Source organism: Pyrus communis, chromosome 17 (assembly GCF_963583255.1).
Source record: "Pyrus communis chromosome 17, drPyrComm1.1, whole genome shotgun sequence".
Lineage (NCBI taxonomy): Eukaryota > Viridiplantae > Streptophyta > Magnoliopsida > Rosales > Rosaceae > Pyrus > Pyrus communis.
In genome coordinates, this window is record NC_084819.1 from 690,973 (window position 1) to 706,797 (window position 15,825).

Sequence of the window (15,825 nt, forward strand, 5' to 3'; positions counted from 1 at the left end):
GACATTCTTGCGGGTCAAGCATCTTTGCTACTATCGGGTTCGAAGGACATATTGCTTTATAAAATACATGGTAGGTAAGCAAGTAACCTCTCGATCGCTTTTTGTAAATACAACTGTAATGAAAATTGATATGGTATAAAATATTTCATGTTATTTGATGCACGAATTTAGGGTATCTATTATTCTTAAATTAAAAAAACTTCATAGCAACTAATATTACGAGCATAGAAGCAAAACCCCATTTGAGACAGTTAAAACCTCAAAGCCGAAAGTACGAAAATTTGTGATTAAATCAAAAGAAAAAAGCAAAATTGAGAGCAAAGAAGAAAAAAAATTGAAAACTCCCAAACAAAAAGAGCAAAAAGAAAAGCCTAATTTCTTTTAATAACCATTGCAACGACAACGTTTAAAGCTGTAAAAGCTTTTCGTATCTTCACAAACCAAAGCCGCCTCCTCCACTTTACTCTCTGGTGCTCCGTCTGAGCTGAACACATACCGAAATGGCGTCCTTGATGACAATGCTAAGAAGCAGCAGAGGGAACGCTTCCATCTTCAGCACCAGGAGGTGGGCCCACATCGCTGCCATGCCTCCGCCGTTGGGTGGGGCCATGCCTCAACCTAACATTTCACCGCCACTGTTGGTTCTGCCAGAGTCCGATCGGGACCCAGAGAAGAACAGCAACATCGGATTCGGGTTCCCGAGCTTCTTGTTCGGTGGATCCATGGATCTCATGGCTGTCCCCAAGAGGAAGGTATAATTATGTATTTCTATGTATCTGGGGATTGGGGTTTTAGGGTTCTTGGTTCTGGAATTTATTTACTGGATCATATTTTTGGATTAAAAATGAATTCTTTTTGTTTTCATATGGAATTTCATTTGAATTGGTTAATGGGTTTTCAATTCCATGTTATTATTTGCTCTGATGATTTTGTTTGGTTCTGTGTATGGTAGAATTGCCCTGTTCTGTGTATTTGAACTTGCTTTTTCTGCATTTGTTTTTGTTTTTGTTTCTGTTTGTGTAATTAATATTTAGCGCATACACCAGTAGAAATTCGAGTTCAACTTTTGGATTCATGGTATGGAGGTTTGTCTTTTTTTTAAATTTTTTATTATTATTATTATTATTACCCACTGTGATTATCATTCTTGAACGCAATGTCCGCTGTCTGATTCATTGTGGTAATCTTTCACGTATGCTTTTCATCACTTGTTGAAGTTTTACAATCGAAGGCAGCATGTCATACATACTATAACTTTGATGTTTCATTTGCTTTTTTGTTGTCATTGTGTTATTGTAATACACGTTTAGAAGATATGGAGATTTGATATATAAGGATGTATATCGTGCAGACTTCTCCCCACAAGAGAGGCATAAGAAATGGCCCGAAGGCTCTGAAACCTGTTCCGGTGATAGTTCGATGCAGGTAAGTGCTTTGTGACTGTTGTAAGCTTTTCCTTCAATGTGGAAGTAAAGTACTTCTGCAAATATTTCTTCTGTTCTATAATGAAATATAGTTGAATAGTTAGCTGGAGGTTTGAATTGTTATTGATAATTTGGTTGCGGATTATCGGAGAGAAACAACTGTGTCGACTACTTTGACAGTGGAAGTTTATGGTATTCTTTCTGTGACTTTGACAATTGAAGTTTATGGTTTATTTAGAATCCATGTGTTGAGTCGATGAAATAATTTTTGGTTATCAAGATAGTGTCCATTGTATTACCTGCAAACAACATGGAAAATGATTTGGTGAATTCGGAAAAAGCATGAAACGAACAAAATTAGATGTTTATGTTTTTATTGGAGATGTATCATAATGCTTCAGCTATTCTTTTAATTATTAAAAGAAGATATAATATCATTGTATGTCAGAAAAATATGAGCAGTTGTGTGTTCTTATGTTTCTCTTGTTGTTGAGTAAACCCGGAACCCGGTTTCCTGATATGAACTCAGTATCTAGTTTAATTGTTTGTGATTTTAGCCTATATTTGCAATGAAATCTAGCATATAGCAATAAAATCTTAATTTTGACATATAACAATATTTGGTTACAGGGGTTGTGGTCGTGTCAAGCTACCGCACTTTTATTGTTGTAGCGGTAGAGAAAATGCCGGTGAGCATGATGACTCAAGAAGTTGAGATTGAAGTCACTGTGGTGTAGAGCACCCAACTATAGTAGACGTGTTGGATGGAGAGGTTAAAACCCTAGAATTTACTATCAAATGGCTCCTTTCTTTTCTGTTATTGTGCCAAAACTGAGATTTGTGGTAGGTCTTAAAGAAAAACAACCGAATTGATGTTTTGTTCACTTAATCAAAGGCAATTTTGTTCGCCCTCAGTTTCTGTTCGTCCTTCTAATGTTTTTCGCCCTCACTTAATGAAGGGTGTAGTTTGCATTTCGAGCATGGAGAACTTGTGTATATTAATGCATTTGTAGCAGAATGTGAGCAGACAAAGAGTTGAGGGTATACAATCATTTTGAACTCTCTTGCATGGGTTTAATACCCCGATGTAGGATTCATCCTCTCAACATCCTACTGAAGTTGTAGCGGAATGTGAATGTGGTACTTTTGGCATCGTTAATATGGTTAACTTATGACATCGTTACTTTCATCATGGTTTGTTATAACTTTTGTAATCGTCATCTCAGATATTGAGGCACTGAAAGTGAGCTTATTTACTGCCTAATGAAAGGTAGTTGTAATCCATCCTTCTAACTTACGGAATTGGATCCTCTCCGAGGCAATGCTTCGGGATCCTACTGACCGAACAACATGGGCCGGCTACAAATAGGGGAATCTCTCTAAAGTTATAATAATTGTAGCCGTTAGATCAAAATCCAACGGTTTATGTTGTCCGGTCAGTAAGATCTCGAAGTATTGCCTCAGAAAGGATCCAATTCCCTAACTTACATTGCCTCAAAATCTGAGGTCATGTTTTCAATCAATCACTTAAAACCAGATAAAACCACACAAAATGCTTTGTGATGAAACAAGTCAACTCTAAATTTAATCTTGATGCGCCACAAAGTTAAAGTTTAGTCTACAAAGAGTCATTAAGTTGTTAGTAGTCAGTCACATATATTTAGCATAAAGTTTTCCGTACTTAAACCGCGACACTCCTTCCTACAGAAGTAGACTCGACTTCTAACTTTCCAACATCGCTGCACCTCCACCGACGCGCAAAAAGACTTCAATCTCATCGTTATCTTCGATTCCATGCTGCACAAATTAAGTGAAGCAACGACTAAGAACGGAGACATGCATTCAGATCATAAATGTATAAGGTAATAGATTTTAAAATTTGGAACTTTAACAAAAAGCTCACGTTACTGTTTACTTTAACGAAAAATCACATTTTTACACTAAAAAGTCAATTCAAGTACTATTTACTTTATCCTTTATTTGGTACTTATCGTTAAAATTCAAAATTTTCAAATCATTTTCATTAGTTTTCTTTTAAAATTCCATTGAAAGCTTGATCTAAAGAGATTCATGCTTGCCACCACCTTTTTAATCTTCACCTGCGTTATTGTCATTCAAAATCGCATAGATACCAAAGCAACTATAATTTCACAAAAATTAAAATTAACCTAAACAAACAACATACATAGGGCAACTTTTATGAAGCTTTACCTGCTGAAGAGTTTTCTTTTTGTTCACTCTCTGGCCATCGAAGATGAAATCTACTGCTTTGGGATCGATGTCACGCTTGGTGCAAAATACATCGATGAGTTTTTGCAGCTTTGCATTACGCCGCATCCTAAAGAAAGTTCTTTGACCATCCTACACAAGAATTTGGTGATATATAACCCAATAAATGAAGTGATCAAAGCAAAGATTGAAACACATTTGCTTCTGTAAATCTTGACCTTACCTCGTTGTACTGGCACTTGATATTGATTCTGTTTTCTTGATCAGAAGCTTTGGACATCTTAATCAAACTTGGATTTTTTTTTCTTTTTTTTTTTCCAGCTTTTGTTCTTGCGTTTCTCGTTGTTTTTGTTGTTTGAGAGCTCTCTGTGTCTTTGATCGATCACGCGCAAACTGAAACTGGTAAAGAGAGTAATACCAGCAATAGTACTGTAGTAGTGCAGAGGCTGAGTTTTGATTGGTTGAAAGGTACAAGTACCTTTAAAGGGATTCACCTACTTTGTAGAAAATGAAATCAATTATCGCTGATGCGGTATACTGGTGAGCTTTCTTCACCCGTGACTTTCCATTTTTTAGATAGGAATCAAAGGATCGTGGCTTCTTCACGGCGTTCCATCATTTTAAAAATCGGAAAGATTTATAAAAAGGTATTTCAATTTCTTTTTTTATCATCGTGTAATTTATTAACGTCAAAAATTAAATTTAAAATATATAAAAAATACGAACCTAAAGTTGATTCTCAACCACGGTAGTTGTCCGTGATTTTCCTTTGGACCACGATTCTTTCTCTACAAGGTTTTTCTGTGGCCCTGTCCATACCAGATTGTAACCTCACCAAAAAGTTAAATTAGAAGTGCTACAGAATTGAATCAAATATATAGTCGAGCGTGCTCTCCAAAGTCCACATTGAGAGTTGAGGCATGATGTCATTGACGTGTTTGTAGTAGACTAGCAAGTAGTAGTGCAAAAGAAGCGGGATTTTTTTTTTTTTTTTTTTCAAAATCCAAAAGTCTCGAGGGTTTTCAGGCGACTTAATAAAGTTAGTGTCCTTTCTTTTCATTATCTGCGTCATCCATCAAGTCCAAACGACAGAACAGAAGAAAGAAAGAGCGAGATAAAAAGAAACCCTAGCTAGCTCTGAAGATGTCTGACCCCTCTGGGATTACTCCTGATGAAACCAAAGAGCAAAAACCCACCATTAATCTGAAGGTTAAGATTAACAAGGTTTGATCTCTCTCTCTCTCTCTCTCTCTCTCTCTCTCTCAGGTGCATTAACTTACTGAAAACGTTAGCTTTTTTTGTAAATTAGTTCGTATGATAGGAATCGTTTGCAATCATTTGTAACGAAAAATTTCAATAGTTAACGGAAGTTTGGATTGGATATATATGGATTCAAACACCCTTCAACTCCGTAACTCCAAACCCTAGTGGTATCTGAGTACCGAAGCATGGTTCTTATTTGTGTACTCTATTTTGCTTTACCTAATTTATTTGTCAAGGAAATTGCTGTTTTTAGCTTGGATGATTGAGTTTTGATTATCTCCAAAATGAATTTCTATTAGCACTTCAAAAAGTTGCTTCGCATTCCTCCCAACGAGATTCTCTCAAAGTGAGATTCTACATGCTCTCCGTCACTTTATGATTTTGGCACAGTATTTTATATTGTTAGCACAAGAATTGTGCTCAAAACATAAGGTTGCGGAGAGTCGAGTTTCACTTTGAAAATCTCTTTAGCATTTCTCTTCTTTATATTTACACTAGGGAGGAGGGCATATAAATATTTTGGATTGTAATCAGTTCAACTATTATTGTACGCCTACGATTTTGACTATTCTTGCTTTGTGATACAATGACATCCCCTTGCAGGATGGAAGTGAAGTGTTTTTCAGGATTAAACCAACTACAAAGCTAAACAAAGTCATTGATGCATTGTGCACAAAACGTTCCCTGGATCGCAATTCCTTAGTGTTCATCTTCGATGGTGATCACATTAATGGCAAGAAGACTGCTGCGGAGGTAAAAATTCACTTAAGCTAGTCTTTAAAAAATTTAAAATCAATGGGGGAGAACCAAAGAAAGGATTAGAACTTGCACCTGTGAGTTTAAAAGTGTGGAGATTAAAAAGAGTCTATAATTATGATAGCACTAAAGCGAATTAAGCAGGAATTAATATCTTTAAATCATGCTTCCCCTGGAATTTAATAAAGTCAGTTGATATTTATCTATATAATATACATATGTATGTGTGTGTGTGTGTGTGTCCCTTCTGAGTGATGGAGTTACTTGACTTCGTGCAGCATCATATGGAAGATGGTGATGAAATTGATGTCTTTCTTCTCACTGATGGAGGTTCAGTGACATTCAAGCTTGTCATGATGAACTGAATTAGAGTTGACGTATCTCATCAGAAAACATCTGTGGTTGTTAGCAGTCAACTTATTCGGCTCGTATGTGAAGATATGTGTTTGGTTTATGTTGTCTGTGCGATTGTGTTGGTGATGTTGATCTTTTCTTAGAGAAGCAATACCTAGAGGCCAGAGTTTTAGTTCCATTTAATTGAAAATAATTTACTTACTTTGTGGCTTACATAAATTTTCAGGATCCACATCTCGTTTGAGCTCGTAAAAGAAACAAGTCAAGCCAAGTTAAAGCTCGATAGATTAGCACTATGATATCCAACTTGGCGCGATTTTTTTATACCCTTATTGCACCTTTTAGCTTGATATATACTGATGTTGCTCATTCTTCGACAGCTTTTGGGGTCTAGCGGTTATCTAATTAACATGTCCCGTGATTCTCAAGCCGACTTAAAACACCCTTTTGTAGTGAATAATGTGGATCTGTTCCTGTATTTCCTTGGGACAACTCCTCCAAACTTTTCCAACCTACACATATGAAGATTTCCATAGGAGGTTATCTAACTAATCTGTTCCTGAAATTAATACGCGTGGATCCCTTGAGAGGGTAATAGTTATTCAGATTTGATGCGTACACATGAAATTCCACTCACTCAATTTGAGCCCGATCCTTCATAATAAGTAATAGATATTTATATCTGAACCGTACACACGAAATTCCACTCACATTCGATTTTAGTCTCATCCTTCATGATAGGTAATATAAATACTTTCTTTTCGAGTTCTTAATTTTGTTATATGTTTGACGTGAGATCCTATTTTCTAACACGTACCCTCACAAATGTATCTTCACATAACATAAACAAAATATAAACATTTTGTGAGGCGCATTTTAGAACATGTCACACTATAATGGTATGTCCAACATGTACGTAGTTTTCCTTTCTTCACTTAAAATTTTATTTTTCATTTAATACGATTACACTTAGTTGTTCTTGCACTTTTTCATTCTCCAATCCATCGATCCCATGCTCTTGAACATCCGTGACGTAAAGAAAACGATACAATTTGAAGTACTGGGAGAACACAAGCGGACAGGTAAGTTGTGGAGGTACAAAAAACAGAAGGCTTGAGCACTGCAACTCTTTCTTCAAAAACTAAAGGAGAGTGATGTAGGATCATTGTCGAAATTTCAAGCATGCAATGTTGCGCCCATATTTCCTTTTTTCCTTTGTTGAGGAACCAAAAAAGGAGATGCAACACAAGAACTTCCAATGAGCCGCCATGCCCGCCACCACCAGAAGTGTCCTCTTTAGGAACTGTTCTAAAGATTCACGTATTAAGAATGAAGATGCAATGGTCAGTACTTTCCTATTTCCAACAACCCCTAGAGTAGTGTATCAACTTAATTCCTATTCTTCGTTAGCCTCCCATCTTGTTTTCCTATAAATACTTTTCGAGTTCTTAGTTTTGTTATATGACCCTATTCTCTAACAAACCCCCTCACAAATTCTCAATGATATCCCTATCTTGTTCTCCTATAAAAAGAGCCAACAGAATCCTCTTTGAATCCTTTTGGTAAGGATCTTGAGAATTCATGAATCGTATACATTAATTGTACATTTTATAGTCAGTTTTTGTTAGGTACTGTTTGTGTTTAATTTTGCATAAAAATATTTAAAATGATTTTTAACCGCACGATATACGATAAACAGACATGATTCATATATTTTTGTAATTTTCACAAAGAAGATCCGGCGATGATTCGTATTCAGAAGTCTCCTTTCATTTCTAAGCGTTGCCCAATACTATTAATTTGGGCCAAAAACACAAAGAAAGTGAAAAAGCCCACTACTCCCAAAGTAAGGAGTTAACGGCTATAAAAGTACCCACTTAATTCCCACGCTCCCACTTCCCCACTGCCCCCTGCCCTGCCTGCCCCCCGTTCGTCTCTTCTCCCTCTCTCCAAGTCTCTTAAATAGTTGATCAGAACTGAACTGGAAAAACCCTTCTCTCTTGGCTGTCTCTCTCTCTCTCTCTCTACAGAGCTCCTTCTCTCTCTCAAACTTTCTCTCTTAGCAGGTGAACTTTCTCTACCTCTTAATTTTATATAATTAATTTATTTATACGGAATGAGATTATTTGATTTTCTTGATATTTGCGGCCTACTGATGTTTTTCACAAATTTGCCTGTTTTAGGGTATTTTATTTTATTTTTTAAATATTTTTAATGGAGTTTTGGGTGCTGCTGCTAAATTTTTAATTTGAAAAATACTAGGGGCTGTTGGGATGCGGGTCTTTTCAGTTTCAAGGGTTTAGGATGAGTGGGAGGCTGAGTGGGGCCTTCAATCACCGCAGTGGGGTCTTGGGCTTCAAAATCTCATCGGACGGTGGTGGAGGTTTCTTCAATTTTAAGCCTTTTTACAATATAGGGACATCATGCCCCACGTATTTGTGTAAATAGAGGGACAACATTTTCTTACTTAGATTGTGTCGCAATGTACGTCTCGGAAAGATTCTCTCTTACAACCAAAGACATAATTTCAACGGCATTACTTCTTCAATAAATTTTTGTCATGTGTTTAAATGCACCACCCGTCCCATAAGTGTTCTCCTTCAGTGTCTTTGGTTACAAGAAAACTTATCTCTATGAAGGTATGCAAGCAAGGTTTGCCTAGCCACTTAGCCAATTTCCTCCTCTCTATCCAAGTAGGCAATATTGCGTACTTCAAAACCATGGGTGCATTGGGCCCCAAATTATATATTAATGTCTATTTGATTTGTCTAGTTCCTTGAAGTGACCAACTTTTTTCATGAGTTGGAAGTGGTAGGCAACATGTCACATAGTTGCTATAGTAAAATTTTGGCCGCCTCGTATGCCTACTCACTTGGAGATGCTTTAAGATGCTGATGTTAATCCCTTGAGGCTAGCTCAAGTAGTGAGGGCGGGCAGTAAAATAACGGGATAAGATGTTAATATTCTTAGATTGTGATTCTGAATTATCGATCATGCAGATTTTTTGCTAGAATGTGCCCGTTCATATTTACAATTCAATATCATAAGTTAGGTGAAAATAATCCCATTTTGAAATGTGAGTTATTGACACTCCAAAAAAGTCATCTTGCACTTCTCCCTTTTTACTTTTACAAGGATGAATTTGCACTTGAATGAGTGCAAGATGACCATTTTGGAATGTCAACAATAGTACCTTACAAAAAAGACAAAAAATGTGTTACTTAACTGTCATAGGGATTCAACATGAAAAAATGGAGTGCCGACTGCCAACTACCTGACACCCTCCCTCTTCTCTTTTATCCAAACTTGAGACCAGCCATGTCAGATAAACTTACACATATGGAGTTAACTATATGTTTTTGTTATTTTTTTTTCCTTACCCTAAAAGTCATTACTACTTTGCATTGCAGTTGGCAATTGGCATTAGTCTATTGATGAAACAAGGCATTAGTGAGGAAGCAAGACACTGAGTTTCTCTCGTAGGTTGCTTGACCGGAAGGAAAAGCTTTCTCACAACCGATTGAGTTCGTTTCTCGGAAAATTTTCCAGGAAACGCGAAAGAAAATCAAGATGGAAAACAATCCAAGAGAGAAAGCCTTGGTGTACGTACTCAAACAGTTACAAGGAGTGCAGCATTTCAAGGATGCTCAAGAGAAGTTACAGAAGAGCATATACAACAGAGGGTTTTTCCTCTGCAGAAAAGTTCGGGAAAAACTTGGTAGTTCAGACAAGTTCATCGCGTTCCTAAAGCAACTGCACTTGTATAGCAGCGGAGGTATAGATCTGACCGAGTTTCTGAATCTGGTCGATGATGTACTTCGAGCGGATCAAGATCTTATGAACGAGTTTGATGCTTTCCTGGAGCACTGTGAGAAGGAGCAGATGAATTGGTCGCTTAGGAGTGAAAGCTGACTTTTGAACAGTTTTGTCAATAGCTAGTTTCGTTCACCTTGCAGAAACTTGTTAGCTTAATCTAGTTTTCCATTCGTCTTTGTATTAATGTATATGGCAGGAACTAATTTAGATTCGTTTTTAATGTGTTTGACGTAGAATGTTAAATTTGAGTTTGTCGCTTAAGTGATTAAAAGCATTTATCCTCGTAGCTGGTGCCAAGTGTTTGAATGTCCCCTCCCCTTAACACCCATCAAGAATAATTAAGTTAAATCTCAACCTTTTACTCGTGAGAAAAAATGTGTGGGTGAGTAGTTTAGGTATTGGACTCGTTCAAAACCTTTGCTTTTGAACTTGTGCGGACTCATGTACGATTAAGCTGGTTATACACGATTAAGAAACAAATTCAAAAGCATAGTTATAATGGTAAAACATCACGAGATGAAAACATTGAAAACGCGTCTGGAAAGACCAAACGTTACATATTGATTGCCCTTTACATCTCTATGTTTGTTTACATTATAGTTATGAATGTAACACCACCCAAATCCCCTCAAATTATGACATGTACGTTTACTAATACCAGATCACGACGCGGTGTCACCAATCTACCGAAATTGGGAGAAATTTGGTACACAAGTCCTCGTGATCTGCATTTTTGGTCAGAAATTTGTAGTTCCTATCCATATTAAAATCTGGATTGGTATAAATAAAGGGTGCTCCACTAAAAACTTGCACCAGGGTAAGAATACAAGTACTTCATTTACACAGTAAAGAAAAAAACTTACAGCCAAAACTGTTACTTGAGATCTCACGTATCTATATAATCTACAGATTGAATAGTCCTTACAAGCTCCTTCAAATTGGCAAGGACATGGCGCGGCCCTAAGCTCTTAACGCCAATGTAATTCAAAAGCTGCTCTAAATCCTACACCCGCACAAAAGCAATGCTACGGTCAATATAGTACCGCGTGACAATCTTAATGGGTTAAGAGAGTAAATAAAGCAAAGCAAAATCAGAAGAATACAGAACCTACAGGTCAAGAGAACATACAAATGTGCTGAAAGTAGAGTCCCAGATATGGGTGGGTTAAGAGAAGAAAGACCAAGTACAGAAGGACGCGACATAAGAACACTTGTACTATATTAAGAGTTTACACAAGTCTTAAACTCGATTCATGTTAATCAGTTTTTATAAATTAGAATTAGAATGTAAGCAGTAATGATTAATTTACTTACTGAGCTATATATAAAATGATGTCGTGTTTATTCAGTAGGATCTAATGTGTCGTTCGAGTATATATCCTGGCAATTTAGGTAATTTGGCAGTATGAGATTTTCCTATATAAATAGCCTTTCCGTAAATGGGTTTCATACAACATAGTCATTACTTATAATGATGGAGAATATTGATTTAACCAATAAAAAAAAAATTAAAAAAAAAAACGACATGTTCTAGTTAATCTCCTTTTCTCTCTATGAATTGTTAGTGGAGCTCCAAAATAGTCATCATTCACTCTCCTTTGTTGTTTTCACTAGGGAGGAGTGCATGATGAATATTTTGGAGTGCCAATAACATCTCCCACTCTCTCCCTCTCTTATATTTTTTTCCCGTCTCCTCCACCTCTCTCTATTCTTACATCAATTGGGTTCCAAGGCAAGCTTTTTAAATAACTATGTTTACCAAGGTTACCGTGACTGAAAAGCACATACAAAATGAGAAAAACACAAACAAATGCAAACAGAGCAAAGAAATGAAAGATTAACCATATGAAAAATAACAGAAACTACACTAATCTGAACAGGTGATATGGACCCCCAAGGAAAAGTTATGAACAAGTTTGCACCTTGTTTAATAAGAATACAGCATATGCAGCTCTGGTTGTGTCTTGGCCATCTAAAAAGAGAGGGAACTCCACATGCTTCACATCCGTTGAAACCACTATATATGACGACACATCAGATGAAGTAGGCTCTATGGATGGTCCATGATCAATAATATAGGAATGGGAACCACCCAAACGCAATGGATAACGCAACGGAACTTTTAAGTAGGAAGCTATAAGTAAGACAGCCTGCATTCAAAATCAATATAAAGAGAGCATTCTTATTTAAAACAACTGTGGCTAAACAAACAAAACAAATTGCCCCCTAAGAAATGAACTTGAATACGCATCTTAGAGTAGAAGCTACCAAATTCATCATGTATGAATTAGCAACTTAATAGTTTATATCAGGCAAAGAAGGAATACTACGCACATGACCGACATATCCCAGGGCTGTTGCAGACTTCTGAACCTCCTTTTTGTCAGTGAAAAAACTCATCATTTTAAAAGGCAGCATTGTCAAATGGAGACCTAAAATTGTCAATGTTCCTTGATTTGCAGGCTTAAATCGAGCAGAATTACCTGTACAATTTGAAGAAGAAACACAAGAAAAATATAATCCGAGTACAGCAGAATATATTACCAAAGGTTATTAGCCTTGACACAAAGAAGATATTAATTATTTCACAATAATATTCTTCAAAAGAAAATAAAACTGGATATGGATATTCTGATACTGTAGCCAATTAAATCATCAAGAATATATATATATGTATATGTATATATATATGTGTGTGTGTATATCAAACAAATAAATAAAACATTGGCATAGTAAACAAATATGTACACGAAAAGCTTCAAAAGAAAACATCTGCAATGCGGATAGCCCTGTCATTTGAAAGGTACCATTTTTTTTTTCTTTTCATTAACAATTTTGGTTCATGAGTTGTAACTTTATCTTTAAAGTGCACAATAGAGATTAGAGGTTACAGTTTAAAGTTTAGCTCTAGGGTGTAGGGCATTAACCCAAACTTAAAATCCTAAACCCTGGATGGAAGGGGAAATAATGCAAATTTTGAATGGCACAGAACATTCCCGTGCTGACATTACTTAAGAAGCAGGCTCAAGTTTCTCACACATACACGTGCACACACACGAAGCCTACTTCTAAAACGTGATCCTACATTGGGGGATTGTGCACCACCAACCAGCAAGGGATCCTTTGGATATGGCATAAAGAATTGCCCATATTTTGAATTTGAATAGAGTTCAAGGTCATGCATTGAGAACTCCGAGAAACAAACTTTTAATATAAAGAAGTGAGGTAGAACAAGTAAGAAATTTCGGGAATAAAGTAACACTACATAACCACACATTCCCGACCACTAATCAACAGTTAGATTCAATATCTTCATACTCAGACAACATTGACAAGCTAAAAAAGCACTTATACAATTTAGGCACATGGGAAACAAAAATGATATAGTTAGTAATTCAAACGAAAGACACATCTTACGACAGTTGGGATAGCAAATGTTGCCATAATATCCATAATTTCATGAATGTGGATAGATAAAATTGGAAAGAGTTGTAGTGATTGCTTGACCAATTAGCCTTTCCTTTCCTACCATTAGCCATATGGGTATTTACTGATTCTACCTCAGTTACTCTTTTTCCGATTGCACTAATTAAAAAAAGGTATCATAAAACATAAAATAAATATCTCAGTAACATATACCAGATCTACTAGTGTTTGGAAATGACTCAAGTTCCTGTTCTTGTGCAGGACCCATAGTGAACTTTACAGGATATAGCAACGAAACTTGTGATACCATATGTTGTTGTCGCCTTCTTAGCATCTTTTGTAAGTTTTTAAGATGAACATACCCCTTGTCTCTGGAAAGTAGTTGATTGGACTCCTGTAACAAAAGCATAAATCAGATTTTCCACCAGACAACATAAACCAATTACTAAAATTCAACAGTAATTTTAAAACATGAAAATGCACATAGAGAAGAAAAGATAGCATGGCAAATTTTTATTTTTGAAATAGATCATAAAGCAAATTAACATTAAAAGTCATAAAAAGAATCGACCTGATGGCACGAAACCATTAAAATATATATCAAGCATATGCATGTATATACACAACTACAACCAGTTTACCAATGATTAAAGAAAATTTTGAATTAAAAAGCAACCCAATCTAAGTCATTAACGGTGCTTTCAACACAGGTTGCTACTCCAAAAGAATCTAGAGTTTATAATTCATAAACATACAAACTCTCTTTCGCCCAACCACTGTTTGGTACATAATAATCCAAATCGCTTTTACCTCCAACCGCTTCCTAGCAACAGATAGAGACGTCCCAGCAACCAATAGTGACCGAAGCTCTATACTAAGCTGCTCCTCTTTCTTTTTTGTATTCTCCACAGCAAGCATAGAATGCCTTGACATGTTTCCCATCACCATTTTTCTGGCTTCCAGTTTCTGCTGCATCTCCTCAAGCTCATTTGATCGTCTCAATGACTCAGCTTCAACCTGCCAACAACAATGCCACCCGCTACCCCGCGGGCTAATCAATTAAGGCCCGATCAATCAAGTAACAACACAAGTGCCAGTGATGAGTCTGATGACTCTGAGCACAGTCAAAATACACTGTCAATTAGTCCTAAATTTTCAAATGCTCCAACTAAAAGCTAATGCACTGTCAGCGGAGGGGCATGAGGAACCTTTTTTATTGCTTTATTTGGTTAGTACATAAAAACAACTGGGTAACTCTATTAAGCCTTGACTTAACATTTGAATCAACTAAGCGACATTTCATTATTGTAAATACTGATCAGTAGAAACCAAGACAACTCTTTTACTTAAGTTCCGAAGAGAAAACTATACAAAATATGCTGACGTGTTTAATTTGTTAGACACGAAAAGAGAGAATGACTGGCAAATAAGGAAATGATGTAAAATCCCATTTCTTTGATAGTGCGGACTATTCTGTAGTACGGGAAATGAAGAGTCCAGATTGAATTGAGGAAATACTATTTTTGCTTACCTATCTAATGGATATAAAACCGGACTACCCAGTAGTCCGAATTATTGAAGACTCACCCATAAATTTGATGCATTTTTTGTTTCTTACATTCACTCCGCAATCAAAGAGGGAAAATTCTTTTATAGAATTAAATTACAAAGTCCACAATTTCTAATTTCAGATCCTAATACCACCAGTTTAGTTGAAACTAGATTAAATCAATCCAAACAAAAAAAATATTAATAAACCCAGTAACCTAGCTAAAATAAAAACCGCCTTGCCGTACTTCCACCGGAACAATTCTAACTATTTCCCCTAAGTCTGTTAATCCAACAACCACAAAAACCCAGTTATATCCATATATCTAAGTGACAAACTATTTAAACTTCAATTTCTAACTGCACAATAAACAAAATTATATCTCCATAACCATATTCAACTACATTTTCTCAGAATATCAAAAGCCCGAAAGTTGGGCATCCACTAAAACCCTACCTCAATAAGAGACTCGAGCTTCCGCTGAAGACTCTGCTTCTTCTCCTGAGCTTCGCTAAGAGCAGAAGAAAGACTCCATAACCTCACAATCTCTTGCTCGAATTCCTCCCATTCGATCACCTTCACGTTTTCGAGATCGCTCTTCGTCGACTCTGCAGACAGGTCTCGGTCTCGTTCCATTAAAAATTGGAGAGTGAGTTTCGCTTCGGCTTCGATTTGAGACGAGGCCGAGGGATCGACGTCATCGTCCCAGAATCACCAATTAGGGTTCAGGACACATTTTCTCGGGAAAATGTTTCGAAGGGTTTTTTTTTTTTTTCTCGGAAAATTTTGATTAGGATTCGTATACCAGTTTGAAAGAAGGGATTGTAACTTGTAAAGCAAAAGAATGACAGGTGGAGGGGAGACTGGCAGTTACTCAGGCGAGGATACAAATGTCATTTTAGCAGACCAAACAGATCCTCCGTTAAAGGGTGTATTACTGCATCCGGTTATACCTAATTCACAATGGATATTGTTGCTAGGAGCATCAAATTTTTTAAATCAAATTAC

At 36.5% G+C, this 15,825-nt stretch overlaps 4 protein-coding genes across 5 annotated transcripts; 2 read left to right on the forward strand and 2 right to left on the reverse strand.

The window, feature by feature from the left end:
• The first annotated feature begins 398 nt into the window (after positions 1–398).
• On the forward strand, positions 399–2,487 carry LOC137722949 (uncharacterized). Its single transcript, XM_068462083.1, has 3 exons — positions 399–752; positions 1,352–1,425; positions 2,055–2,487. The coding sequence occupies exons 1-3, from the start codon at positions 501–503 to the stop codon at positions 2,137–2,139; spliced, it is 411 nt and encodes a 136-aa protein (XP_068318184.1). The 5' UTR covers positions 399–500; the 3' UTR covers positions 2,140–2,487.
• Positions 2,488–2,984: 497 nt separating this feature from the next.
• Positions 2,985–4,043, reverse strand: LOC137721838 (small ubiquitin-related modifier 2-like). The gene is made up of 3 exons (XM_068460860.1): positions 3,877–4,043; positions 3,636–3,785; positions 2,985–3,221 (listed from the first exon to the last, which is right to left on the reverse strand). The coding sequence occupies exons 1-3, from the start codon at positions 3,931–3,933 to the stop codon at positions 3,147–3,149; spliced, it is 282 nt and encodes a 93-aa protein (XP_068316961.1). The 5' UTR covers positions 3,934–4,043; the 3' UTR covers positions 2,985–3,146.
• Positions 4,044–4,739: 696 nt separating this feature from the next.
• On the forward strand, positions 4,740–6,248 carry LOC137721903 (small ubiquitin-related modifier 1-like). Its single transcript, XM_068460925.1, has 3 exons — positions 4,740–4,877; positions 5,520–5,669; positions 5,951–6,248. The coding sequence occupies exons 1-3, from the start codon at positions 4,797–4,799 to the stop codon at positions 6,035–6,037; spliced, it is 318 nt and encodes a 105-aa protein (XP_068317026.1). The 5' UTR covers positions 4,740–4,796; the 3' UTR covers positions 6,038–6,248.
• A 4,355-nt stretch (positions 6,249–10,603) lies between these two features.
• LOC137723727 (vacuolar protein sorting 38-like) lies at positions 10,604–15,610 on the reverse strand. Of its 2 annotated transcripts, none has more exons than XM_068462920.1 (6): positions 15,274–15,610; positions 14,079–14,285; positions 13,482–13,662; positions 12,177–12,325; positions 11,765–11,992; positions 10,604–10,845 (listed from the first exon to the last, which is right to left on the reverse strand). In XM_068462920.1, the coding sequence occupies exons 1-6, from the start codon at positions 15,451–15,453 to the stop codon at positions 10,729–10,731; spliced, it is 1,062 nt and encodes a 353-aa protein (XP_068319021.1). In that variant the 5' UTR covers positions 15,454–15,610; the 3' UTR covers positions 10,604–10,728. The 2 variants fall into 2 exon arrangements, with proteins under 2 accessions (XP_068319021.1, XP_068319022.1); XM_068462921.1 differs by having other exon boundaries at positions 14,079–14,307; positions 15,274–15,413.
• Between the last annotated feature and the right edge of the window lie 215 nt (positions 15,611–15,825).

Bases quoted from the DNA above. Each gene is read 5' to 3' on its own strand.
- LOC137722949 (XM_068462083.1), top strand. From the start codon at position 501: ATGGCGTCCTTGATGACAATGCTAAGAAGCAGCAGAGGGAACGCTTCC. The intron at 753-1,351 runs GTATAATTATGT...TATATCGTGCAG, and splicing joins TGGCTGTCCCCAAGAGGAAG to ACTTCTCCCCACAAGAGAGG. The intron at 1,426-2,054 runs GTAAGTGCTTTG...ATTTGGTTACAG, and splicing joins CCGGTGATAGTTCGATGCAG to GGGTTGTGGTCGTGTCAAGC.
- LOC137721838 (XM_068460860.1), bottom strand. From the start codon at position 3,933: ATGTCCAAAGCTTCTGATCAAGAAAACAGAATCAATATCAAGTGCCAG. The intron at 3,786-3,876 runs GTAAGGTCAAGA...ATTCTTGTGTAG, and splicing joins TCAAGTGCCAGTACAACGAG to GATGGTCAAAGAACTTTCTT. The intron at 3,222-3,635 runs GTAAAGCTTCAT...TAATTTGTGCAG, and splicing joins AAAAGAAAACTCTTCAGCAG to CATGGAATCGAAGATAACGA.
- LOC137721903 (XM_068460925.1), top strand. From the start codon at position 4,797: ATGTCTGACCCCTCTGGGATTACTCCTGATGAAACCAAAGAGCAAAAA. The intron at 4,878-5,519 runs GTTTGATCTCTC...ATCCCCTTGCAG, and splicing joins TGAAGGTTAAGATTAACAAG to GATGGAAGTGAAGTGTTTTT. The intron at 5,670-5,950 runs GTAAAAATTCAC...GACTTCGTGCAG, and splicing joins GCAAGAAGACTGCTGCGGAG to CATCATATGGAAGATGGTGA.
- LOC137723727 (XM_068462920.1), bottom strand. From the start codon at position 15,453: ATGGAACGAGACCGAGACCTGTCTGCAGAGTCGACGAAGAGCGATCTC. The intron at 14,286-15,273 runs GTAGGGTTTTAG...TGTTGTTGGCAG, and splicing joins AGCTCGAGTCTCTTATTGAG to GTTGAAGCTGAGTCATTGAG. The intron at 12,326-13,481 runs GTATATGTTACT...CAAATTGTACAG, and splicing joins TCCAAACACTAGTAGATCTG to GTAATTCTGCTCGATTTAAG.